A 27,903-nucleotide genomic window follows, 5' to 3' on the forward strand; every position below is an offset into this window, starting at 1 on the left:
CGCCCAGGTGTGTCTTCAAGTGCAGGAACAAATGGTAGTCGCTGTAGGCGCCAGATCAGGATGATCTAGAGCTTCCCATTGAAAAGATTTGATGAGATCTTTGGTCATGCACATTTGTGCGGCCATCTTTAAATGCTTTCACCCATTTCCTTACCATTCCACCACTCAACGTACACAATGAAGAATCAGACTGTAACGGCGTCAGTGCGTAGACAAGAGATGGAGATAACCAGCGTGCATGTGCGGAACGCCGACCTTGGGATTGCGGCGGCGGAATCGCAAAACGGTACTTAGTTAAAAAATATGCCTCGTATTTACAGAGTAAATTGTTAATATGAAGAAGTTCATTGGAACCGATGTTATTGATATAATATTCAATTAATACTCAAAATTCTGAAGAAATACCATTAGTAGGAACCGATACAGAGTAAAAGTAAATATTATTTGTAGAAAAAAATGGTAATACTTCACTTTATTATACATTTGTTATAACTATTTATTTTTAAAAACCAAAAACGAAATATAATTGCGTGATAAACAGTATTTTTGTTATTGAACAGCTACATCGATTGAATTTTTTCTCATTTATATGTAGTAATGATTATGATTTCAAATTCGTAATGTTCAATATTTATAAAATGAGCCACAAAATAAACTACGGAAACCGTAATAATAGTATTGGTCGGAATAAAGTGTAATTATATAAACAAGATTGCAGCGATTGGGATTTTTATGATACACATGTCGTATTTAAAATTTATTTCAACGAACTCATAGAACACATTCGACAAATCGCTTGCCACTGTCAACAACGTCATATCTCAAAAATCGGCAATTTCGAGCTATGACTATTTTCTGATTGTACTGAAAGAGTAGTATGTCCTTGCAAGATCGTCACATTCTTAACTCAATACTTGGCCTCTAGAGACCAGTAGTGTCGTTTCTGCATTATAAAATATTTCATCAATGTTTATTTTAAGAGCGTCACAAGCCAGTTGGCTCTGAGTGGTTTAGGAAGAAATATCAGTGCCTTTTAGTGCTAAAGTGGATTATTTCTTCAGAACACAGTATTGCACAAAAGGTAAGTGCAATTTCCATTCTTATTTTTGTATCAAAAACGTACTAATTCGATTTAGGACAGTATTGTATGGGAGATGAAAAGCTTGTTGTTCTGTTTTATATCTAATTTATGACGTTCTTGCACACTCAGTTTGTGAAATGTATTGTCATATTTTGACTTATGACGCTATTGCTAATAATGCTTCTTCCCTCATACAAAATGGTTTTTGATCAATTTGTTTTGTGACACTCTTTCAATAAGAAGTCAGCCGCTTATATTGAAAATGTGCAGGTTTATTTTGGAATATGTCATTATTGTCAGTAAAAAATCTACTGTTTTACGTTGCTTGCTACTTTATGAATTGTCTTCAATTAGTAATTGACGTTTCTCATTTTCAGTTTGATCATTATGATGACGTCTCGACGAAAAAAAAATGTTAGCTTTAGCTTTAAACATCGATCAAAATGAAAATTTATCAGAAAGTGGAGGAAAGAAAATTATAACGTATTCTTAGACAAATTCAATTTCAATTCAAATTCTTAGACAATAAAGTAATCAGAGTTCAACAAGATTTGCCAAATTCTGTTTTTCATAAACATTCTTATGCAGAACCTGACTTTATGGAAGCCTTAATCATTAGAAAGAAAAAGCAAAGATTATAACATCGCAATAAAACCTGTCTTCGACGAAAAACCCAAAATATCAGACAAAATGCAACCGATTGAAAAAAAAATGCATACCAAATGTTTATAAAACATTTTATGAGAATCTTTGAAATTATTTTTAAATGTTATATTCAAATACTTTTACCTATTATAACTTTTGAATGATTATCTTTTGTACGTACATAATATTTTCTTATTCTGTTGCCTTTCCCAAATTCATTCTTTTGTTTTAAACAGCATTCCATTGGAAGATGAAATAAAAGTAATTATTTAAAATATAAGGAATAACTGCCTATTCGGAATTAATTTAACTTTGCAGGATTGGCTTAGCTCAAGATACTTCAATGTAAAACTTTCAAATTTTAATATTTCAATGACAATACCGACATACGAGGCATATTTTTTGAGTAAGTACCGTTTTTTAATTAAAAAAAAGAAGTGCAAAGATATGGCAATAATTTTATTCTTACAAGAAAGCAGCCTGTACCATAATCTACATTTCTACTTAATTTCCGTGAATATTGAGGCACTTGTCATAACGTGGCACCAATTTTTGAATACCCTCCTAATAAAATTGACTTGTTAACCACCGTATATCACAACTGTTTCGACTTTGTTATCGTCTTGAAGACGCTGACCGCCCAGGTGTTTCTTCAAGTGCAGGAACAAATGGTAGTCGCTGGGCGCCATATCAGGGCTGTAGGGAGGATGATCTAGAGTTTCCCATTGAAAAGATTTGATTTGATCTTTGGTCCTACAGCAAAACGATACCCTTACTCAACTTGCCACGTCTTTTGTTCTGGATTGAACGTCGCAGATTGTTCAATGTCTCACAATAAGACGCTGTACTGATTGTCTCATTACTAGCAATACTCCTTTTCTGTTCCAAAAAACTGTGCACATGATTTTCCGGGCAGAAATTGTTTGTTTAAACTTCTCTTTTTTGGGTGATGATCACTCATAATGTTTTGTCCGTAAACTTCACAGATCTCACAGATGAATATCGATCGGTTTTACGTCATTAGCACTAAGAAATCGTATAACAGCTCGTACTTCACAATCGGCGGGACTCACGATTATCGGAGGCATCTTAAACACTCAGGAAACAACGTGGACAATAAAGAATCAGACTGTACTTACTTAAAAAATATGCGTCGTAGTTTGACATACTCCAAACACCTCATCAGAAAGTTGGGAAAATAACGTCATAAATAAAAAGCAGCTTTTTAAAATTTAAAAATTTTGTACAAATTTTTCTTCAAACAAAGAAAAATTATCGGCTATTATCTGAAAAGAGGTGATGCATAGTGAAAAAATTAATTCGAGTCTGAAAAATTATTTTGAATTCATTTTATTCTATTTTTAAAATTTAAATTCACTCTCTTGATAAATCTTGTTTTTTGAGATATGACGTTGTTGAAAGGAGTGAGCGAAATAAAAACAAGGGATTACGGGAAATAATTTTTAAACTTATTTCCAGTCAATTTAAATAAACTAAAGCACCAAAAATTATTTCAATTTTCGTTTATTAACAAAAGATGACATGTCTAAATTATCTTATTACTTTTTTTTTTCAATTAAATTATTATAAAAACTCAAAAGACAGCAAAAGCAGATTCATTTCGTTGACCGAGAATTAGTTTACAAATAAATGTTGTTAAATCATCGTAGATCATATTATACGCAGATGATCCGTACATTACGATCATACCAATGCGAACACGTTTGCTTTGGCGTAGATATAGTAATAAATTACATTTATGGTACATATCCGCAACGGAGCATGGCTAAAATTGGAAATATAAATTGAAAATCACTGTAAAATTCCGAAACGGAGCAGGGTCGAATACGGGCAATAAATTATTTTCTTAAACGATCACATATATATAAACTGCACAGAAATAATTGGTAGCCGTGAAGATTTTTACCGGAGATAATGATTTATCTGAAACTTCCACTCTCGAGAACTGTCAAGACAAGTTATTCAAACATTCTTATATTAAGATGATACTAGCTTTTACTCGCGGCTTCGCTCGCATCGAATGTCCGCGCCTAGCTCCTCTCCAACTCAACCGATTTAAGTGTTCAAAAACTCAAAAGAAAGAAGGTGTTTCATCGAGTGTTCTTAAATGAAAACGAACTCTGTAGCTATATCAGAACCTGAGATATAGATCTTTGAATGTAGAAAAATTGCCAAAAACCTACAAAAATCCATAACTCCACGTTGAATGTCCGCGCCTAGCTCCTCTCCAACTCAACCGATTTAAGTTTTCAAAAACTCAAAAGAAAGAAGGTGTTTCATCGAGTGTTCTTAAATGAAAACGAACTCTGTAGCTATATCAGAACCTGAGATATAGATCTTTGAATGTAGAAAAATTGCCAAAAACCTACAAAAATCCATAACTCCACATTGAATGTCCGCGCCTAGCTCCTCTCCAACTCAACCAATTTAAGTGATCAAAAACTCAAAAGAAAGAAGGTGTTTCAGCGAGTGTTCTTAAATGAAAACGAACTCTGTAGCTATATCAGAACCTGAGATATAGATCTTTGAATGTAGAAAAATTGCCAAAAACCTACAAAAATCCATAACTCCACATTGAATGTCCGCGCTTAGCTCCTCTCCAACTCAACCGATTTAAGTGTACAAAAACTCAAAAGAAAGAAGGTGTTTCATCGAGTGTTCTTAAATGAAAACGAACTCTGTAGCTATGTCAGAACCTGATATATATATATCTTTGAATGTAGAAAAATTGCCAAAAACCTACAAAAATCCATAACTCCACATTGAATGTCCGCGCTTAGCTCCTCTCCAACTCAACCGATTTAAGTGTTCAAAAACTCAAAAGAAAGAAGGTGTTTCATCGAGTGTTCTTAAATGAAAACGAACTCTGTAGCTATATCAGAACCTGAGATATAGATCTTTGAATGTAGAAAAATTGCCAAAAACCTACAAAAATCCATAACTCCACATTGAATGTCCGCGCTTAGCTCCTCTCCAACTCAACCGATTTAAGTGTTCAAAAACTCAAAAGAAAGAAGGTGTTTCATCGAGTGTTCTTAAATGAAAACGAACTCTGTAGCTATATCAGAACCTGAGATATAGATCTTTGAATGTAGAAAAATTGCCAAAAACCTACAAAAATCCATAACTCCACATTGAATGTCCGCGCTTAGCTCCTCTCCAACTCAACCGATTTAAGTGTTCAAAAACTCAAAAGAAAGAAGGTGTTTCATCGAGTGTTCTTAAATGAAAACGAACTCTGTAGCTATATCAGAACCTGAGATATAGATCTTTGAATGTAGAAAAATTGCCAAAAACCTACAAAAATCCATAACTCCACATTGAATGTCCGCGCTTAGCTCCTCTCCAACTCAACCGATTTAAGTGTTCAAAAACTCAAAAGAAAGAAGGTGTTTCATCGAGTGTTCTTAAATGAAAACGAACTCTGTAGCTATATCAGAACCTGAGATATAGATCTTTGAATGTAGAAAAATTGCCAAAAACCTACAAAAATCCATAACTCCACATTGAATGTCCGCGCTTAGCTCCTCTCCAACTCAACCGATTTAAGTGTTCAAAAACTCAAAAGAAAGAAGATATTTCAGCGAGTGTTCTCAAACCAAAACGAACTCTGTAGCTATATCAGAACCTGATATATATATCTTTGAATGTAGAAAAATTGCCAAAAACCTACAAAAATCCATAACTCCACATTGAATGTCCGCGCTTAGCTCCTCTCCAACTCAACCGATTTAAGTGTTCAAAAACTCAAAAGAAAGAAGGTGTTTCATCGAGTGTTCTTAAATGAAAACGAACTCTGTAGCTATGTCAGAACCTGATATATATATATATCTTTGAATGTAGAAAAATTGCCAAAAACCTACAAAAATCCATAACTCCACATTGAATGTCCGCGCTTAGCTCCTCTCCAACTCAACCGATTTAAGTGTTCAAAAACTCAAAAGAAAGAAGGTGTTTCATCGAGTGTTCTTAAATGAAAACGAACTCTGTAGCTATATCAGAACCTGAGATATAGATCTTTGAATGTAGAAAAATTGCCAAAAACCTACAAAAATCCATAACTCCACATTGAATGTCCGCGCTTAGCTCCTCTCCAACTCAACCGATTTAAGTGTACAAAAACTCAAAAGAAAGAAGGTGTTTCATCGAGTGTTCTTAAATGAAAACGAACTCTGTAGCTATGTCAGAACCTGATATATATATATCTTTGAATGTAGAAAAATTGCCAAAAACCTACAAAAATCCATAACTCCACATTGAATGTCCGCGCTTAGCTCCTCTCCAACTCAACCGATTTAAGTGTTCAAAAACTCAAAAGAAAGAAGGTGTTTCATCGAGTGTTCTTAAATGAAAACGAACTCTGTAGCTATATCAGAACCTGAGATATAGATCTTTGAATGTAGAAAAATTGCCAAAAACCTACAAAAATCCATAACTCCACATTGAATGTCCGCGCTTAGCTCCTCTCCAACTCAACCGATTTAAGTGTTCAAAAACTCAAAAGAAAGAAGGTGTTTCATCGAGTGTTCTTAAATGAAAACGAACTCTGTAGCTATATCAGAACCTGAGATATAGATCTTTGAATGTAGAAAAATTGCCAAAAACCTACAAAAATCCATAACTCCACATTGAATGTCCGCGCTTAGCTCCTCTCCAACTCAACCGATTTAAGTGTTCAAAAACTCAAAAGAAAGAAGGTGTTTCATCGAGTGTTCTTAAATGAAAACGAACTCTGTAGCTATATCAGAACCTGAGATATAGATCTTTGAATGTAGAAAAATTGCCAAAAACCTACAAAAATCCATAACTCCACATTGAATGTCCGCGCTTAGCTCCTCTCCAACTCAACCGATTTAAGTGTTCAAAAACTCAAAAGAAAGAAGATATTTCAGCGAGTGTTCTCAAACCAAAACGAACTCTGTAGCTATATCAGAACCTGATATATATATCTTTGAATGTAGAAAAATTGCCAAAAACCTACAAAAATCCATAACTCCACATTGAATGTCCGCGCTTAGCTCCTCTCCAACTCAACCGATTTAAGTGTTCAAAAACTCAAAAGAAAGAAGGTGTTTCATCGAGTGTTCTTAAATGAAAACGAACTCTGTAGCTATGTCAGAACCTGATATATATATATCTTTGAATGTAGAAAAATTGCCAAAAACCTACAAAAATCCATAACTCCACATTGAATGTCCGCGCTTAGCTCCTCTCCAACTCAACCGATTTAAGTGTTCAAAAACTCAAAAGAAAGAAGGTGTTTCATCGAGTGTTCTTAAATGAAAACGAACTCTGTAGCTATATCAGAACCTGAGATATAGATCTTTGAATGTAGAAAAATTGCCAAAAACCTACAAAAATCCATAACTCCACATTGAATGTCCGCGCTTAGCTCCTCTCCAACTCAACCGATTTAAGTGTTCAAAAACTCAAAAGAAAGAAGATATTTCAGCGAGTGTTCTCAAACCAAAACGAACTCTGTAGCTATATCAGAACCTGATATATATATCTTTGAATGTAGAAAAATTGCCAAAAACCTACAAAAATCCATAACTCCACATTGAATGTCCGCGCTTAGCTCCTCTCCAACTCAACCGATTTAAGTGTTCAAAAACTCAAAAGAAAGAAGGTGTTTCATCGAGTGTTCTTAAATGAAAACGAACTCTGTAGCTATGTCAGAACCTGATATATATATATCTTTGAATGTAGAAAAATTGCCAAAAACCTACAAAAATCCATAACTCCACATTGAATGTCCGCGCTTAGCTCCTCTCCAACTCAACCGATTTAAGTGTTCAAAAACTCAAAAGAAAGAAGGTGTTTCATCGAGTGTTCTTAAATGAAAACGAACTCTGTAGCTATGTCAGAACCTGATATATATATATCTTTGAATGTAGAAAAATTGCCAAAAACCTACAAAAATCCATAACTCCACATTGAATGTCCGCGTTTAGCTCCTCTCCAACTCAACCGATTTAAGTGTTGAAAAACTCAAAAGAAAGAAGGTATTTCATCGAGTGTTCTTAAACTAAAACGAAGTCCATATCTTGAATAGAACCTGAGATATTGAGGATAGAACGTGTGTATGTGAAAAACTCCCATAAGTAATGTACAGGGGGAAATCGCATTTGAGTATAACTTGAGAATGGTGAAAATTAGATGAAATTTGATGGTTGATGGCTGATCTGAGCATCAATACCTTTCATTGAGGAAAAAAAAATTAAGCAAATCGGTTGGGTTGAACGCCTGAAAGGACTCGGAATGGAAATCATCAATTTTTTTAATATATAAAATCATTTGATTTTTCAAATTTGTCAAATTATTGACTCGATATTTCTATTCTGCAACGATTAAATATTATATAATGATTCATGATTTCTAGTTTAAATCTTTCTATTCAATGGAACGAAGATAATTTGTAAAATAATATCAGATACGAATATTTGTTTATCTGGAAGAGGTCCGTTGTTTTCTGAAAGTATTTGAAACTTTCACTATTTATACAGGCGTCCAGCATCCCATTTTTGTTTTCCAGAGGGAACAGAAACTTTAGAATTCTGTGTCGGATAATACGGCGTACCTATTCTATCCCATTATTCCGTTTTCGTACATTTCAGCGTATACTTTTGAACATAAACTGAAGAACAATGGCGTCGAGCAGAACATTCCTCTGCATAACATAAAATAACAAAATCCAGTAAGGGTAATGTGATAACAATGATGATAGATGATGGTTTTTACATCAAGTTTGGTCCAACGTACGGTGAGAGGCATTTTTAATGGCCAAATATTTACCCTTTTCTTTCTAAAAGAAAATACTTAATTAATTTTATGTTTTCGTATTTTAAAAATAAATTGTAAATATCACTATTAATAAAAGTCTAAATTGGAGGGATGAAACATCAAATCTATCACTGATCCTACTGAGATATTCGCATTTTCAATGTAATTATGGACCACCAAACTTTTTCCAAACTGTTTACAAATGTGTAATGATTAAACATCAATTCGTTCTAAGCCCTTTTGGACCAGCTAATACGACGCTAATGGATCTCGAAATAGAAATGGGTGGACGTCAAGCGGCGTCGAGCTTCGGATGGGTCACTTTGAATCATTGAAGGTCTGAATTAAATGAATTAATATATCATAGAAGTCGGAGATGAACCGGACATTACAACCGGAAAAGGGGCTATTATAAAGGATGCGCTGTCCCTTTCGCGTTCTGTTAATGTTCAGCCGTAGGGCTGGAAATTATTATGTGAAGAATAATTGTATTTTTTTAATTATAACAATGCTTTAAAATATTAAATAGCCAGTTTCGAATTCAATATACTGTGGAGAATATTGAGAAATAACTACAAATTTGACATATTCAAAAAGAAGTCAACTCGTCATGTCCTTTGTCGGTAACAATACGTTAATAACAGCACTATCAAAGTTTTGCAACGACTAAAAATGCTGCCTCTATAAATTTCATCTGAAAGGGTCCTGTGAACCAGAAAAACCGATTCACCGCATCGTTATAAAAGCAATTACCTGGCAGTGTGCATTTTTGGGCCGACAAAAATTGCAATCTTCCATAGTTTTACCTTGAAAAATCTCGGATTTAGTTTCCGTCACACAAATGGCTGATGTTACCGTTCGTGATAAATAAAAAAATAGCTAAACAGGAAGAGAAAAAACTGCCAAGCGTGAAAATTACAAACTTCATTAAAGGACTTTTCAAATTTTCATTTCGCTTTTGCAATAGCCATTTCAGGCGAGTACAACTAAAAAAACTCTGCCTAATTAACTTGGGCGATATCATCTACGGCAATCTGGTGTTTTTACTAAAACAATTCGTTCGTATGGACAATAAAGTATGTAAAATGACATGTTTGAAAGATGTAATATTTGACCACAGTGATAACGATGTAGAATATATATACACAAAAGCATATACAGTCGAACCTCGATATATCGAACCTAGATATAGCGAATTCCTTGATAAATCGAAGTTTTTCTAGTCCTTTTGATTCTTTCCTATGTTATTTTTACCTCCATATATCGAAGGATTGGTTTATAAGACCTTAATATATCGAATTTTCCAAGATTCCTTAGCTTACACTGCACCTACTACAAAACGAAGTTTTTGTAAGAAAACCTCTACATATCGAAGCCCAGTTGAAAAAATACAAAGCGTTTAACCTGAACAGACAGTTCTGAGAAGTATTGCCTTTCTCAGAACGGCCTTTTTTCTCAAGTAACTACCCTTCTCACATTTGTTTCCAGTTTATTTCAATTCTGAAAAATAGGGAGAAGTATGAAAATCAAGCTTGTTCGTCATCAAAGAGGATTAAAGGGCCCGAGTTCCAAGACATCGACGAGTGTGTTGTGGAGTGGTTGAAGCAGTGTCGCGACAAAAGCTTATCGATAAATGGTCCAACCTTACAGGAAAAATTAACAGAATTCGCTGGAGAACTCGGTAAACCAAATTTCCGTGCTAGTAATGACTGGCTTCTGAACTTTAAGAATTGGAATGAAATTGTTTGCAAAAAAATTACCAGGGAAAGTTCAACTGTAGACGATAATGTGTAGATACAGTGGAGTGAAAAACTTTTTGAACTAACAAAAGGGTACAATTCTGAAGATATATTTAACGCTGACGAAACTGCACTTCATTATCAGTGCTTACCGGACAAAACCTTAGCATTCAAAGGGGAGTTGGGTCGTGGCGGAAAAAATAGCAAGCAGAGAGTTACAGTACTTCTTTGGAAAAGCAGAAAACCTTTGATGTTTTAAGGGGGTTAAAAGACAACTAATGAACTACACATCAAACCAAAGATCTTGGATGAAATCTGACATTTTTGGCAAACGGTTAACGGACCTAGACAAGAAGATTTATAAACAAAACAAAAATTTATAGACAATTGTACAGCACATGGGGATCTTACCGAACTCAAAAACATAAAAATTGAGGTCGTACCTCTGAACATCACATCCAAACTACAGCCTCTTGATCAAGGTAAAATAAAAAACTTTAAAGTTCTTTACAGGAAAGAAGTGGTGCGTCAATTTCTCCTTGACAGCGACGAGAAAAATCCGACAAAAATTAACTTGCTTTATGCCATGGGGATGGCTTCGAAGGCGTCGACAAATGTGACAGAAAAAACCATTGAGACTTGTTTCAAGAAATGCGGGTTTAATCGGAAATATCAAGATCGTGAAATAACAGCTGAAGAGGATGGTACACCACTTAATGTAGATGAAACTCCTGCACGATGGAGCGAAATTACAAAGAGCTTAAGAATTGAAGAGCTAACTCTCAAGGAATTTGTAAGTTTTGACGATGCGAGGTGTTAAGCGAGGCAGACATCATCACATCCGTTTACACAGAGGCAGAAGAAGATGACAGCGAGGACAATGTGAAAAGCCAGATCGAGGAATTGGATACAAACCCCACTCTTCGTGATGCTCGATGTGCTATTACAATCTTGCGGAAATTCTTGCAAAAGAAAACTGAAATGAGCGATCGGGCAATCCAATCTATTGCAGTATTGGATGATGCATTGGACAAAGTGCCGTTTTCAGGTAGACAAACTACAATTTCCGATTTTTTTCAAAGCTCAACTTAATTTTTTTTCCACACATTCAATATGTATCTCATTATCAAGTCAATTGTTTTATTGTGAAATAATAACCAAGGATCGTTCTTATTCTAAATACGTAATTATTTTATTTCTAACTGTTTTTTTATGTTTGTCATTAAAATTCTTCATTTAAATATTCATAGAATAGCAATCGTAAACAATGTTAATTGGCGTAAATTGTATTGTTTTATATGTACATCAGTCAAAAATCACCTCAATAAATCGAACCTAGTTATATCAAAATCCTCGATAATTCGAAGTGTTTCCGTTCCCCCTGAGCTTCGATGTACCGAGGAGGTTCGACTGTATATAAATTCTTAAAGTAAAATAACAATCACAAAATAGATGAATTATTTGGTGATTTTGAAAAATACATGATTGAAAATAATATACTTTGACTTATTATTGTGTTGGAACAAGAATCAATACAAATTTTTAATATTTACCATTAAGAAATAATCAATTTTTCTTCTAAATAACTTATTGAGACCATCCGTATAAATAAAATATTTTTTTCTTATTACTCCACAATCTCTTCAATTCATTATCATTATTTCTATATTGTAAATTAAACATTCTTTGTTTAGTTCAATGAAATGAGGTAGAAAAACTTTTGTGAAAATCAGCGCTCACCAATATCTGATAATCGTTCTCAATTTTTTATCTAGTTCTGCGAATGTCTATTTTTTTGCGGCGGTAAGTAATAAAAGTGAATTTTACGAGTTTTGTAAATTTAATAGCACTTAAATTAATGGATGGATAGTGAAACAACTACCAAAACCAATAATTTTGTTTTAATAGCATTACAAATGAAACATGGCAGTAAAACAACAATAATAGAACCGTATAGGCACCAGCAATACTATACTATAACATCAAACTAATTTTCCGAACCTTTAGGTGATTTATATTCATCGTAACTAGTTTGAATGTAGAATAATATTGTGAGGAATCGAGAAACTAATGGACAAAGACATTCCCTCGGATATAAGAATGTTATTAACGCTAAAACAAACGATGTCCTTCAGCATAATTAATATCGAGAAGTACATGTTAATGAATTTAACCGTTGTTTGTACCTGATGATTCTTCGTATAGAAATTTCCATAATTCACTTGAAGAAAACAGCCAACGTGTACCGTGACTGCTTTGACAAACTATCTAATTTATGACAATTCAAAAGAACAACAACAACAATAACATATATATATATACCTTGTCTAGTATATATGTACTTACTTGGAAATTTGTAGAAGGGCACCGAGAGACAGCTAACGGTGTGCAAACTCCTCGAGGCAAGATCGTGTTGTCCCGAAGAACACGTACACATGGAGTTAAAGCCGCAGCTGTTTGAAGTTAAGCCGCTACATCGAAGAAACAGGACAATTAGGATACTCCATACTGGAAGCATTGTTCCTGGAATGGAATAATTTGTATTATACTTCAATATAAGGTAGAATAGAGTATGATTCCGCATATTATTTTGAAATGGAATTATTCGTATTAGCGACGATCTTCATTATTGAATAACTTCAATAATTTCTTGTTACTATTAGTTTTTAAGATGTACTCAGAGTCAGCAGACTTATCTTGAATAGAATAAATTGGTAGAGGTTACAGAAATTTGTTAATTACACATTAATTAGTCTGTATTTATTTAATAACATCTCTATAAAATTTATTTAATTGGAAATTCATTGTATTCCAAATGATTGAGGTTATTCGAATTTATATTTGAATTATTGAGAATACAATTGTTACGTACATATAATAATTAGAAATTATTAATCAACTAAATTTTAACTACGTACAACATTAAATTGAAATTACAAAAGATTAATTAGATATTTGTCCAATTATTAATTGCTATTGGAATTTATTTAGCAAAATAATTTTTTAAAACAATTCGATGCACACCGAAGGACACGATTCATAGTTTCAGGATGACTAATTTATTTAAGTGATATTTGTAGAAACTCCAAGAGTATTGCTCCTTTTCAATTATTTATGAAATCTTTCGATTAATTTTTCTAGATATAATAGAATCTCATTTCGCCAGCAGTGAGTGTTGATTAAAGTCATGTTTCTTTATGATCATTTCGGCCGATTTGTCATCCGAGATTACTAAAAGCCTTACACTACCATCAATTACAGTATAAAAGCTTCCACATTTTTTTTTCTTAATACCTATAACGTGATTAATATATTTTTGTCAATAACCGGGAACGTGATTTATGAAAAAGTTATGTTATTTCGATTAAATATTAATTCGAACGGAAATGAAATTTACGAATGAATAATCTTCATTTGTGTTTATTTTTCTTTCGTATGCCCATTCCTCTTATACGTTTACTTAAGAAGTTACTTCGTATTCATTTTGGTGTTCGTTCGATATAAGATCCAAGTTGGGGATTCGTCGACGCGACGGTCTGTCTCCCCATTTATACATAATTTGTAATAATATCCCGAACTGCATACATCGAGCAATAACAAATATTAACCTAATATTAGCATAGTACTTCATATTAAACTAACGTTGTGTTTACAGTTTCCCTAATATGTTTTAGGATGTCGAGACGGATCAGATTACAGAGTCTAAATTAAACGAAACTAACGAAAATCCTATTAAATTGTGTTTATCACTCGACGAACAGAAAAGGATATAAAACGGGTCGGAATATTAACAAAGTATATTGCGGAATTTGAATATACAAATAGTTGGCAGACTTTTTATTTTATTACTAAGCAATTCTTAGTCACGAACTGTAAACGATAGAGGAGATTGTGTAAATCCTGATGTTTAACTTCACCAAGTTTGCATGCACTTTTTGATCAACTTACAAGTTGTACGATTTATATCTACACACACTTCTCGAAGGTTATGTTATTACAGTCGAACCTCCTCGGTACATCGAAGCTCAGAGGAAACGGGAAAACTTCGAATTATCGAGGATTTTGATATAACGAGGTTCGATTTATTGAGGTGATTTTTGACTGATGTACATATAAAACAATACAATTTACGCCAATTAACATTGTTTACGATTGCTATTTCATGAATATTTAAATGAAGAATTTTAATGACAAACATAAAAAAAACAGTTAGAAATAAAATAATTACGTATTTAGAATAAGAACGATCCTTGGTTATTATTTCACAATAAAACAATTGACTTGATAATGAGATACATATTGAATGTGTGGAAAAAAAATTAAGTTGAGCTTTGAAAAAAATCGGAAATTGTGGTTTGTCTACCTGAAAACGGCACTTTGTCCAATGCATCATCCAATACTGCAATAGATTGGATTGCCCGATCGCTCATTTCAGTTTTCTTTTGCAAGAATTTCCGCAAGATTGTAATAGCACATCGAGCATCACGAAGAGTGGGGTTTGTATCCAATTCCTCGATCTGGCTTTTCACATTGTCCTCGCTGTCATCTTCTTCTGCCTCTGTGTAAACGGATGTGATGATGTCTGCATCGCTTAACACCTCGCATCGTCAAAACTTACAAATTCCTTGAGAGTTAGCTCTTCAATTCTTAAGCTCTTTGTAATTTCGCTCCATCGTGCAGGAGTTTCATCTACATTAAGTGCTGTACCATCCTCTTCAGCTGTTCTTTCACGATCTTGATATTTCCGGTTAAACCCGCATTTCTTGAAACAAGTCTCAATGGTTTTTTCTGTCACATTTGTCCACGCCTTCGAAGCCATCTCCATAGCATCAAGCGAGTTAATTTTTGTCGGATTTTTTTTCGTCGATGTCAAGGAGAAATTGGTGCACCACTTATTTCCTGTAAAGAACTTTAAAGTTTTTTATTTTACCTTGATCAAGAGGCTGTAGTTTGGATGTGATGTTCAGAGGTACGACCTCAATTTTTATGTTTTTGAGTTCGGTAAGATCCCCATGTGCTGTACAATTGTCTATAAATTTTTGTTTTGTTTATAAATCTTCTTGTCTAGGTCCGTTAACCGTTAGCCAAAAATGCCAGATTTCATCGAAGATCTTTGGTTTGATGTGTAGTTCATTAGTTGGCTTTTAACCCCCTTAAAACATCAAAGGTTTTTTGCTTTTCCAAAGAAGTACTGTAACTCTCTGCTTGCTATTTTTTCCGCCACGACCCAACTCCCCTTTGAATGCTAAGGTTTTGTCCGGTAAGCACTGATAATGAAGTGCAGTTTCGTCAGCGTTAAATATATCTTCAGGATTGTACCCTTTTGTTAGTTCAAAAAGTTTTCACTCCACTGTATCTACACATTATCGTCTACAGTTGAACTTTCCCTGGTAATTTTTTTGCAAACAATTTCATTCCAATTCTTAAAGTTCAGAAGCCAGTCATTACTAGCACGGAAATTTGGTTTACCGAGTTCTCCAGCGAATTCTGTTAATTTTTCCTGTAAGGTTGGACCATTTATCGATAAGCTTTTGTCGCGACACTGCTTCAACCACTCCACAACACACTCGTCGATGTCTTGGAGCTCGGGCCCTTTAATCCTCTTTGATGACGAACAAGCTTGATTTTCATACTTCTCCCTATTTTTCGGAATTGAAATAAACTGGAAACAAATGTGAGTGGGGTAGATACTTGAGAAAAGAGGCCGTTCTGAGAAAGGCAATGCTTCTCAGAACGGTCTGTTCAGGTTAAACGTTTTGTATTTTTTCAACTGTGCTTCGATATGTAGAGATTTACTTACAAAAACTTCGTTTTGTAGTAGGTGCAGTGTAAGCTAAGGAATCTTGGGAAATTAGATATATCAAGGTCTTCTAAATCAGTCCTTCGATAGGTGGAGGTAAAAATAACAGAGGAAAGATTCAAGAGGACTAGAAAAACTTCGATTTATCAAGGAATTCGCTATATCGAGGTTCGATATATCGAGGTTCGACTGTATCAAGCTTTTCTCTATTATCACATTTATTCAATCATCGGTAAAATATTTGTTTATCCGTGATTTTTTCAAAGAAATATAACCATGTTTGTTCTATTATTGAAAATGTACTTTTCCACAGTGTAAACAGGTTTCTATCGTTTAGAAGATTCATTTCGATTATCATATTTTTCATTGAAACGCTTATATCCAACTCAGCCATAGCCAGCATCTAACTATACATCGAATTCCCAAAACATTAATAAAATTCGTACACCGTAGCAGGATTTTCGATCATACCCGGCCGTGAACGCGATTTCGGCGCCACTTACCGACCCCACTTGGTCACCAAGGAACAAATTTCCGTAGAAATATTCCTTAAGGGATCCACCATGTGAATTATTTTCAGGTGTATCCTTCAGCCTTATAAAAATAAACCCATAAAGTATTTTTCCTATTCAGTTACAGAGAGTATAAAAAATCTAGGAAATATCGAGCGGAATATTCTATTTCATTTTCGTTTTAATTTATATCAATTCCAATTGCAACAAGATTTTTTTGATTCAGTCAATTCTGCTTGATTTAGAATAATTTCATTCGTTTTGTGTGTGAAACATCATTCAAATAATTAGATTTAAAAAAAATGTAGTGGTTAGGAAATTTGGAAAGCACAAATGGCAAGACCAAAGTATTACGTACAAATATTAATAATTGGAAAAATCCTAACAAAGGCTAGTTTTTTTCAGTGTACTCACACCATTTTCGTTTTTTATTACACAAATATGAAATATTTATTCTTGTTAACCACAATATTTGAAAGGAAAAGTCAACTTATAATAACCATTCATTTTCTTGGCTGAAATCGTGTTATTATGGCCAGTAAAAAGTTTAATAGACTTAAAAAAATTGAATTATATTCAGAAATTCACAACAAATTCCTTAAAAATGTTGTGAAAAGTCTTAATCACTAGCATAAACCAATAAAGAATATTTTGTTTGTTAGGGACATTATGGTGTTTCTTTTTTATCAAGATCTAAAATAATATGAAGTTTAATTTTCTATCAGAGGGAACTGGTAATATTCCCAGCTCTGTAACGCAGAAATAAGAACAGCTCGTACAAATATAAACTTTATGGTCGGCGTGAACACGTTGGCAATGTCATGTAATGCATGGCAATAACGACGGAAAATTACATTGAAATAACTTCAAGAATGAGAAACATTATGAAACGTATACTCATTAAATTTTATATTTTACCGGATATAAAATATTCAAGACATATCTCTGTTGTCGTAAAACAACCTTGTCGCATTTATATACAATTTCTATTTATATTAATTTCCTTAACAAGGACACAGTAGCTTACGTTATTGAATAAAAGTCATATTCATATTTGAAATATATCGATTAAATAGAAATCTGCGTATCCAACCCTCTAAATCTTACGAGTGTTGTCTACTCTCCACTTCTGTAGTATATAAAAGTTTTTCGTGAAATAGTACGATGAAATATTTATCGCAGATGATGCATAAGAAATTTGAAATCCTATTTATCTACACTAAACAAAAATTTCACTCCAACGATAGAAAATTCTCAACGCACTAAAATGTTTACTTTCAATCTAATTCTTTCTTCGGATGGAAATAAGAACAAAAACAGGAGATATAACTAATTCGTCGAAATTTTTCATTGATAAAAAACTTAGGGTTGTAGTTGGATGTACAGTGTACATTCAAAATACAAAACAATTTATACCGCGGAGCTCTATGCTATCTTACAGGGTCTTTCCTGGTTGAAATCAAATAAAAAAGATGGGATTTTATCTGACCGTGTGCCATAAAAGAAACCCTTCTTGAAAGAATGAAATGTCCTATTTTATGTGACAGCAAAACTATATTATTAAATTTGAGTATTACCTTCATTTGGAATACGTGTTAATGAAACGATTAGCAAAAGATTCAGTACTAAATGGAGTTTTTTGTACAGGAAGAGATGCGATCAATTCAATAAAAGATAAAATGTACGTATCCTGGCACCTATTTTCAAATTTATCCTAAGTTACCCTCACCCCCGAACTATATATTTGATTAGGTAGCGTGGTGTGATTATAGTATTATTCAACAAGCGTATAATGATGGCTATTACCCACAAAGTTTATTAAAATATCCAAAATATATTTTCTATATAATTCTATATGGTAATGCAGGGCATTACTTGATAATAATCGCATATTTAATAGATATATTAATTAATAGTTGTGGATAAAATATATTAAATCGAGTTAAAGGCGTATCAGAACAATAAATATTTGACCTAACACTATGTAAAGTCGGTTAGTTCCACGGGGCGGTTATTGCGATATTATGCAACGGATACGTATATATATATATAAGATATCTATCTCCAACCGCCCCCTTTAAATATTTAAGGATTGCAGATCGTTTTGTATGTCAGAAGTTCGGGGTTAACACGAAAACTATGGTAATTCGGTTTAGACGGTAAACCCCAACTTAGTTTCTATGAGGTGTATTAATATTTATTGCTGAATATTTGATGGTATTAAAGCATCTTAACGCTTCAAATTGCTACTTGCATATATGTAAAATATGCTTTTAGTGTACTAAGAGACACTTCGTGTCGTTATAAATGTCGTTTTGAATAGCTACAACATAACCGTAACACTTCAATAAAAAATAATTGATTATTCTAAGTGAAACGTGTCTTATATGGAACCTCGAATTATTATACTTGGAACGTCTATAAATAAATTCATCAGTTACCATATAATTTCATCTCATATCAAGAGAAACAGATATAAAGAAAGAGACCTCAAATTTGATGTCACTATTTGTATGCAACTTAAAATTATCTTATATATTAAAAAAATTGATTGGTGATTTCAGTCCGTTCAGGCGTTCTACCCAACCGATTTGCTTAATTTTTTTTTCCTCAATGGAAGGTATTGATGCACAGATCAGCCATCAACCATCAGATTTCATCTAATTTTCACCATTCTCAAGTTATACTCAAATGCGATTTCCCCCTGTACATTACTTATGGGAATTTTTCACATACACACGTTCTATTCTCAATATCTCAGGTTCTATTCAAGATAGAGACTTTGTTTTGGTTTAAGAACACTTGCTGAAACACCTTCTTTGTTTTGAGTTTTTGAACACTTGAATCGGTTGAGTTGGAGAGGAGCTAGGCGCGGACATTCAATGTGGAGTTATGGATTTTTGTAGGTTTTTGGCAATTTTTCTACATTCAAAGATCTATATCTCAGGTTCTATTCAAGATAGAGACTTCGTTTTGGTTTAAGAACACTCGCTGAAATACCTTCTTTCTTTTGAGTTTTAGAACACTTAAATCGGTTGAGTTGGAGAAGAGCTAGACGCGGACATTCAATGTGGAGTTATGGATTTTTGTAGGTTTTTGGCAATTTTTCTACATTCAAAGATCTATATCTCATGTTCTAAAATAGCTACAGAGTTCGTTTTAGTTTAAGAACACTCGATGAAATACCTTCATTCTTTTGAGTTTTTGAACACTTAAATCGGTTGAGTTGGAGAGGAGCTAGGCGCGGACATTCAATGTGGAGTTATGAATTTTTGTAGGTTTTTGGCAATTTTCTACATTCAAAGATCTATATCTCAGGTTTTAAAATAGCTACAGACTTCGTTTTAGATTAAAAACACTCGCTGAAATATCTTCTTCCTTTTGAGTTTTTGGACACTTAAATCGGTTGAGTTGGAGAGGAGCTAGGCGCGGACATTCAATGTGGAGTTATGGATTTTTTAGGTTTTTGGCAATTTTTCTGTATTCAAAGATCTATATCTCAGGTTTCAATATAGCTACAGAGTTCGTTTTGTTTAAGAACACTCGCTGAAACACCTTCTTTCTTTTGAGTTTTTGAACACTTAAATCGGTTGAGTTGGAGAGGAGCTAGGCGCGGACATTCAATGTGGAGTTATGGATTTTTGTAGGTTTTTGGCAATTCTTCTTCATTCAAAGATCTATATCTCAGGTTCTAATATAGCTACAGAGTTCGTTTTGGTTTAAGAACACTTGCTGGAATACCTTCTTTCTTTTGAGTTTTTGATCACTTAAATCGGTTGAGTTGGAGAGGAGCTAGGCGCGGACATTCAATGTGGAGTTATGGATTTTTGTAGGTTTTTGGCAATTTTTCTACATTCAAAGATCTATATCACAGGTTCTAATATAGCTACAGACTTCGTTTTTTTTCTATTATAATGATTTCTGATACTTATTTGATAGATTCGATGCGAGCGAAGCCACGGGTAAAAGCTAATATCAGTTATTGGAATTGAATATATCGAAAAACAACAACTATTATCTAAATTTCTATTTTTCTATTATTATCTTCGTATATTTGATCTTGTATTTTTTCTCTTTTATCCCTTCAGTTCAATCTCTCGCGTCTTTTTGATATAAAAGAAACTTTTCATTATTTTTTTTTATGATAACTCCCAACAATTAATTAATTAGTTCATACATTTTCATTACGTATCAAAAATAACAAATAACTCCGAGATCTGCATTTTAAATAGAAAAACAAAGATAAAACATTTTCTTTGATCACATCCACGTAAGTAGTTAGACCGAAGCGGTATTGTCGGATTTCTCGGTCTCTGTGAGTATATGTGGATAAAAAGAAAATGAAAAATGAAAAATCGAGTCTAAATGAAGTTATGTAGGAGAGTACAGTGCAAACACTAACACAACAAAGGATTCCGTTTTTATGTATGCATATGCAAGTCGCAATGGCGGATTTTAGCTCCGTTCGGGGAGTTTGATTCCCCATATGTGATTTTAAATCAGTACAAAAGTTTTAAATTTCTAAACAGCACAATCCTTATGTTGTTGGATTTATTGTTTATAAAAAGAGTATTTGAAAATTAGAAATTTTTAATTTAGGACGTTAATAATTCGTCCTGTTGTTATAAAAATTATAATGGCTGAAATCATATTTTCACATTTTTATCATAGAAATTGACAGAGATATTTTTTTATTTCACAATTTTCTCATTTATATTGCAACCTTGATAGGTAAATATTTTAATTCAGGACTTGTTATCACGCGCTTCGACTCAATATTTTATATAAAAAAATTTAGTTAACATTCAACCCACAGAATTTTCTCATTCAATCGATTTATTTTAGATATATTTCATTAATGAACAGTAACACAGTTTTTTTTGTGATCGAGTTAAATGTTTTGACACTTTTTGTACCTTGATACTATTCGTTTTCATTTAATGTTTTACCATCTAAAAGTATTTTCACGACATCTTTTCCAAATATATAAATTCCTTTTGTAAAAAAAATCACACGTCGTCCCAGTGAAAAATACAAACAGATGTTGACAATATCATCTTTCAACCACGAAGTTTTTGTGTTTGTGCATTTAAAAATGTGTAACCAGAATACTGCACCGAAGGCTTTAGCTAGCGTACAAAGAATTTTGCTCATAGAATATTACGCTTGCAGTATATCAGAAAAAAACTTTTTTCTGTATTTGGTTTTTCGGTAAACGACGAAGCGTATTTAATTCCCTTTTTCCTTTTTAACTTTTCAATATATCGGGGTCACTTATGAAACTAGATACGTCAAACTAAGTTTGTTATTCGTAGAAATTAAAAAAACAAATAAAAACAATTAAAAATGTTAATAAAAAAAGCCGTGAGCAGCAGAACTCCATCACGAAAGTCGAATTTTTCGTCTAATGAAGAATTTAACTAATACACAAACAAATCTTTCCATAAAGTGAATTTCTTGGAAATGATATCAATTCTCAATCTTATTTCTTCATATGGAAAATTTGCTATTCCTAAATAACTTTTCGTTTCACAAGTTAACTCTCTCTCTCTCGAATGAAAATTCATAATTTCAATAGACCCGGTGGTCTCGAACCCTCTTGTTCAATTCCAAGTGACAACAAAGAAAAAATTGTCATAATGACAAGAAATTTCGAAAATGGGAAGTAAAAAAAATCACCCTAACAACGATCATACTCATATTATTCATTAAATAGGAGGCGGTCCAGTTCAACAATTACAACGATCAAAATAATTTCGGGCATTTTGTGCTAGAAGAACTGAAGAAGAAAACTTTGAACTTGAGAAAGACAATTCTTCAACATCACCCCTACTTGCACGCGAAGCTCGAACCCTCTAGTTAAACTTTTTCTGGCCAAAAAATAAGAAAATATAACAAAAATGACCATAAAAGGGAGAGGGGTGGAGATGGAAAGTTTCGACCTTAGACAGGAAATCATCTCGCAACTAATTGAACCTACATGTGAAATTTCATTTTTCAGTCGCTTTTCGTTTGACCTGCAGAGGTGAGCAAAGGTCAAAAACCACTTTTTTGCACTGAGACCCCTCGAAATATTCATTTGTTTTCAATCAAACTCTAATAACATCAATCCGCCGCCAAAAAAGCCACGTATGCTAATTTTGAACCAAATCGGACCCATAGCAATTGCTCGAGAGACGAAAATAAGAATTGTAGCTTAAACAGATATATAGATATATAAAAATAAACTACAGACATTCGAAAATGTCCCAAAACATGGGAAAAATGATGTGCCCCCCATTTTTCTTCTAGTCATGCCTACCGTAATAATTTTTTGGTCAATGATATTTGATTGGTACCTAGTGTATTCGCGTGTTTTTTAACAAGACAAGAGAAACGAAGCGAAAACAAAAAAAGAAGTAAAAACTCGGATTCGGAGTTGAATATACTTCAATTTGCCGCCACCCTCGGTAGCGGTTATTACTAGATAGCATGACCCTTCGAACTAAATGCCCGCCTGCGGCTAGGATTCGAAAAATTTTCTCTCTATCTAACACCTCAGACGTCACGCCAAGGAGAAATATGTTTCGTGTTCATCAAAAATGACAAATCGTTTTGTTTTCATATGATGCGTTAGTAAAAAATATGCTTCCTGTTTCCACAAATAACAAAATATATTTTCGCGTTATTCTACGACATGGGTTTTATTATAATAATAATGTCTGTATCACAATTCTCTCATTTTTATACCTGAAACGAGAAATATATAAAAAGTTTGGTGTACATTCATTTTTCATCACATTTGTCATGAAATATATATATAACTGCAATATTATTATAACCGTATAATATTTCATAAAATCATCATGCCCTTACTAATAATTATATGACATATCATATGAAATTGAAGTAAAATCAAAAGCATTATCGAAATTAATTTTTTTGTTCCGATAAATTCCATCCGTTCCATCAGATATCGATTAGAATTTGTTTTGAAGCATTTTCTGTTTATAAATACTATGATTTTACTAAATTGAAGTTGATGTGTGTTCGCATTTTGCTGCAGTAATAAATCCCACATGTTATCAAAGATGTCAAAAAGCCCTTTTTCAATAGCAAAATAGATGAAAATCGCAAATTCTATTTATATAGGTAATTTGATTTCGTACATTTAATGCATTTACAACATATTTTCCATTTAATTAATATTCTGCGATGAGTTTTAGGGAAAAACGTGAGTTTATTACTGATAATGTTTGATGTTTTAATATAGAGATGAATCTAACAAATTTCCGCTTCATTTTTTACTGTTCGGGTCGTACAAATTTGATTATCTTAATCCAAATCGAAACCGGTTCAATTCGGACGAAACATGTATTTAAATAACCGTAAAATACTAACTACTAATTATTATAATAATAAACTAGCTTTCCATTAAATAAGGATCAGAAATCATTATAATAGAAAAGAACGATTTCTGTAGTTATATTAGATCCTGAGATATAGATCTTTGAATGTAGAAAAATTGACAAAAACCTACAAAAATCCATAACTCCACATTGAATGTCCGCGCCTAGCTCCTCTCCAACTCAACCGATTTAAGTGTTCAAAAACTTAAAAGAAAGAAAGTGTTTCAGCGAGTGTTCTTAAATCAAAACGAACTCTGTAGCTATATTAGAACCTGAGATGTAGATCTTTGAATGTAGAAAAATTGACAAAAACCTACAAAAATCCATAACTCCACATTGAATGTCCGCGCCTAGCTCCTCTCCAACTCAACCGATTCAAGTGTTCAAAAACTCAAAAGAAAGAAGGTATTTCAGCGAGTGTTCTTAAACTAAAACGAACTCTGTAGCTATATTAGAACCTGAGATATAGATCTTTGCCAAAAACCTACAAAAATCCATAACTCCACATTGAATGTCCGCGCTTAGCTCCTCTCCAACTCAACCGATTTAAGTGTTCAAAAACTCAAAAGAATGAAGGTGTTTCATCGAGTGTTCTTAAACTAAAACGAACTCTGTAGCTATATCAGAACCTGAGATATAGACCTTTGAATGTAGAAAAATTGAGAAAAACCTACAAAAATCAATAACTCCACATTGAATGTCCGCGCCTAGCTCCTTTCCAACTCAACCGATGTAAGTGTTCAAAAACTCAAAAGAAAGAAGATATTTCAGCGAGTGTTTTTAATCTAAAACGAAGTCTGTAGCTATTTTGAAACCTGAGATATAGATCTTTGAATGTAGAAAATTGCCAAAAACCTACAAAAATTCATAACTCCACATTGAATGTCCGCGCCTAGCTCCTCTCCAACTCAACCGATTCAAGTGTTCAAAAACTCAAAAGAAAGAAGGTATTTCAGCGAGTGTTTTTAATCTAAAACGAAGTCTGTAGCTATTTTGAAACCTGAGATATAGATCTTTGAATGTAGAAAATTGCCAAAAACCTACAAAAATTCATAACTCCACATTGAATGTCCGCGCCTAGCTCCTCTCCAACTCAACCGATTCAAGTGTTCAAAAACTCAAAAGAAAGAAGATATTTCAGCGAGTGTTTTTAATCTAAAACGAAGTCTGTAGCTATTTTGAAACCTGAGATATAGATCTTTGAATGTAGAAAATTGCCAAAAACCTACAAAAATTCATAACTCCACATTGAATGTCCGCGCCTAGCTCCTCTCCAACTCAACCGATTCAAGTGTTCAAAAACTCAAAAGAAAGAAGATATTTCAGCGAGTGTTTTTAATCTAAAACGAAGTCTGTAGCTATTTTGAAACCTGAGATATAGATCTTTGAATGTAGAAAAATTGCCAAAAACCTACAAAAATCCATAACTCCACATTGAATGTCCGCGCCTAGCTCCTCTCCAACTCAACCGATTCAAGTGTTCAAAAACTCAAAAGAAAGAAGGTATTTCAGCGAGTGTTCTTAAACTAAAACGAACTCTGTAGCTATATTAGAACCTGAGATATAGATCTTTGCCAAAAACCTACAAAAATCCATAACTCCACATTGAATGTCCGCGCTTAGCTCCTCTCCAACTCAACCGATTTAAGTGTTCAAAAACTCAAAAGAATGAAGGTGTTTCATCGAGTGTTCTTAAACTAAAACGAACTCTGTAGCTATATCAGAACCTGAGATATAGACCTTTGAATGTAGAAAAATTGAGAAAAACCTACAAAAATCAATAACTCCACATTGAATGTCCGCGCCTAGCTCCTTTCCAACTCAACCGATGTAAGTGTTCAAAAACTCAAAAGAAAGAAGATATTTCAGCGAGTGTTTTTAATCTAAAACGAAGTCTGTAGCTATTTTGAAACCTGAGATATAGATCTTTGAATGTAGAAAATTGCCAAAAACCTACAAAAATTCATAACTCCACATTGAATGTCCGCGCCTAGCTCCTCTCCAACTCAACCGATTTAAGTGTTCAAAAACTCAAAAGAATGAAGGTGTTTCATCGAGTGTTCTTAAACTAAAACGAACTCTATACCTATATTAGATCCTGAGATATAGATCTTTGAATGTAGAAAAATTGCCAAAAACCTACAAAAATCCATAACTCCACATTGAATGTCCGCGCCTAGCTCCTCTTCAACTCAACCGATTCAAGTGTTCAAAAACTCAAAAGAAAGAAGGTATTTCAGCGAGTGTTCTTAAACTAAAACGAACTCTGTAGCTATATTAGAACCTGAGATATAGATCTTTGCCAAAAACCTACAAAAATCCATAACTCCACATTGAATGTCCGCGCCTAGCTCCTCTCCAACTCAACCGATTTAAGTGTTCAAAAACTTAAAAGAAAGAAAGTGTTTCAGCGAGTGTTCTTAAATCAAAACGAACTCTGTAGCTATATTAGAACCTGAGATGTAGATCTTTGAATGTAGAAAAATTGACAAAAACCTACAAAAATCCATAACTCCACATTGAATGTCCGCGCCTAGCTCCTCTCCAACTCAACCGATTTAAGTGTTCAAAAACTCAAAAGAATGAAGGTGTTTCATCGAGTGTTCTTAAACTAAAACGAACTCTATACCTATATTAGATCCTGAGATATAGATCTTTGAATGTAGAAAAATTGCCAAAAACCTACAAAAATTCATAACTCCACATTGAATGTCCGCGCCTAGCTCCTCTCCAACTCAACCGATTTAAGTGTTCAAAAACTCAAAAGAATGAAGGTGTTTCATCGAGTGTTCTTAAACTAAAACGAACTCTATACCTATATTAGATCCTGAGATATAGATCTTTGAATGTAGAAAAATTGACAAAAACCTACAAAAATCCATAACTCCACATTGAATGTCCGCGCCTAGCTCCTCTCCAACTCAACCGATTTAAGTGTTCAAAAACTTAAAAGAAAGAAAGTGTTTCAGCGAGTGTTCTTAAATCAAAACGAACTCTGTAGCTATATTAGAACCTGAGATGTAGATCTTTGAATGTAGAAAAATTGACAAAAACCTACAAAAATCCATAACTCCACATTGAATGTCCGCGCCTAGCTCCTCTCCAACTCAACCGATTCAAGTGTTCAAAAACTCAAAAGAAAGAAGGTATTTCAGCGAGTGTTCTTAAACTAAAACGAACTCTGTAGCTATATTAGAACCTGAGATATAGATCTTTGCCAAAAACCTACAAAAATCCATAACTCCACATTGAATGTCCGCGCTTAGCTCCTCTCCAACTCAACCGATTTAAGTGTTCAAAAACTCAAAAGAATGAAGGTGTTTCATCGAGTGTTCTTAAACTAAAACGAACTCTGTAGCTATATCAGAACCTGAGATATAGACCTTTGAATGTAGAAAAATTGAGAAAAACCTACAAAAATCAATAACTCCACATTGAATGTCCGCGCCTAGCTCCTTTCCAACTCAACCGATGTAAGTGTTCAAAAACTCAAAAGAAAGAAGATATTTCAGCGAGTGTTTTTAATCTAAAACGAAGTCTGTAGCTATTTTGAAACCTGAGATATAGATCTTTGAATGTAGAAAATTGCCAAAAACCTACAAAAATTCATAACTCCACATTGAATGTCCGCGCCTAGCTCCTCTCCAACTCAACCGATTTAAGTGTTCAAAAACTCAAAAGAATGAAGGTGTTTCATCGAGTGTTCTTAAACTAAAACGAACTCTATACCTATATTAGATCCTGAGATATAGATCTTTGAATGTAGAAAAATTGCCAAAAACCTACAAAAATCCATAACTCCACATTGAATGTCCGCGCCTAGCTCCTCTTCAACTCAACCGATTCAAGTGTTCAAAAACTCAAAAGAAAGAAGGTATTTCAGCGAGTGTTCTTAAACTAAAACGAACTCTGTAGCTATATTAGAACCTGAGAT

General features: G+C 33.5%; 1 protein-coding gene across 2 annotated transcripts in view; it reads right to left on the reverse strand.

Annotated features, from left to right (window-relative positions):
- Positions 1–27,903, reverse strand: part of LOC130895841 (chaoptin-like) — a 134,602-nt gene that overhangs the window by 29,969 nt on the left and 76,730 nt on the right. For both annotated transcript variants that reach the window (XM_057803391.1, XM_057803392.1), the window contains one exon: positions 12,616–12,792. In XM_057803391.1, coding sequence (XP_057659374.1) covers positions 12,616–12,787 — 172 coding nt within the window. In that variant the 5' untranslated portion in view covers positions 12,788–12,792. The remainder of the gene's footprint in view (positions 1–12,615; positions 12,793–27,903) is intronic.

Source organism: Diorhabda carinulata, chromosome 6 (assembly GCF_026250575.1).
Source record: "Diorhabda carinulata isolate Delta chromosome 6, icDioCari1.1, whole genome shotgun sequence".
Lineage (NCBI taxonomy): Eukaryota > Metazoa > Arthropoda > Insecta > Coleoptera > Chrysomelidae > Diorhabda > Diorhabda carinulata.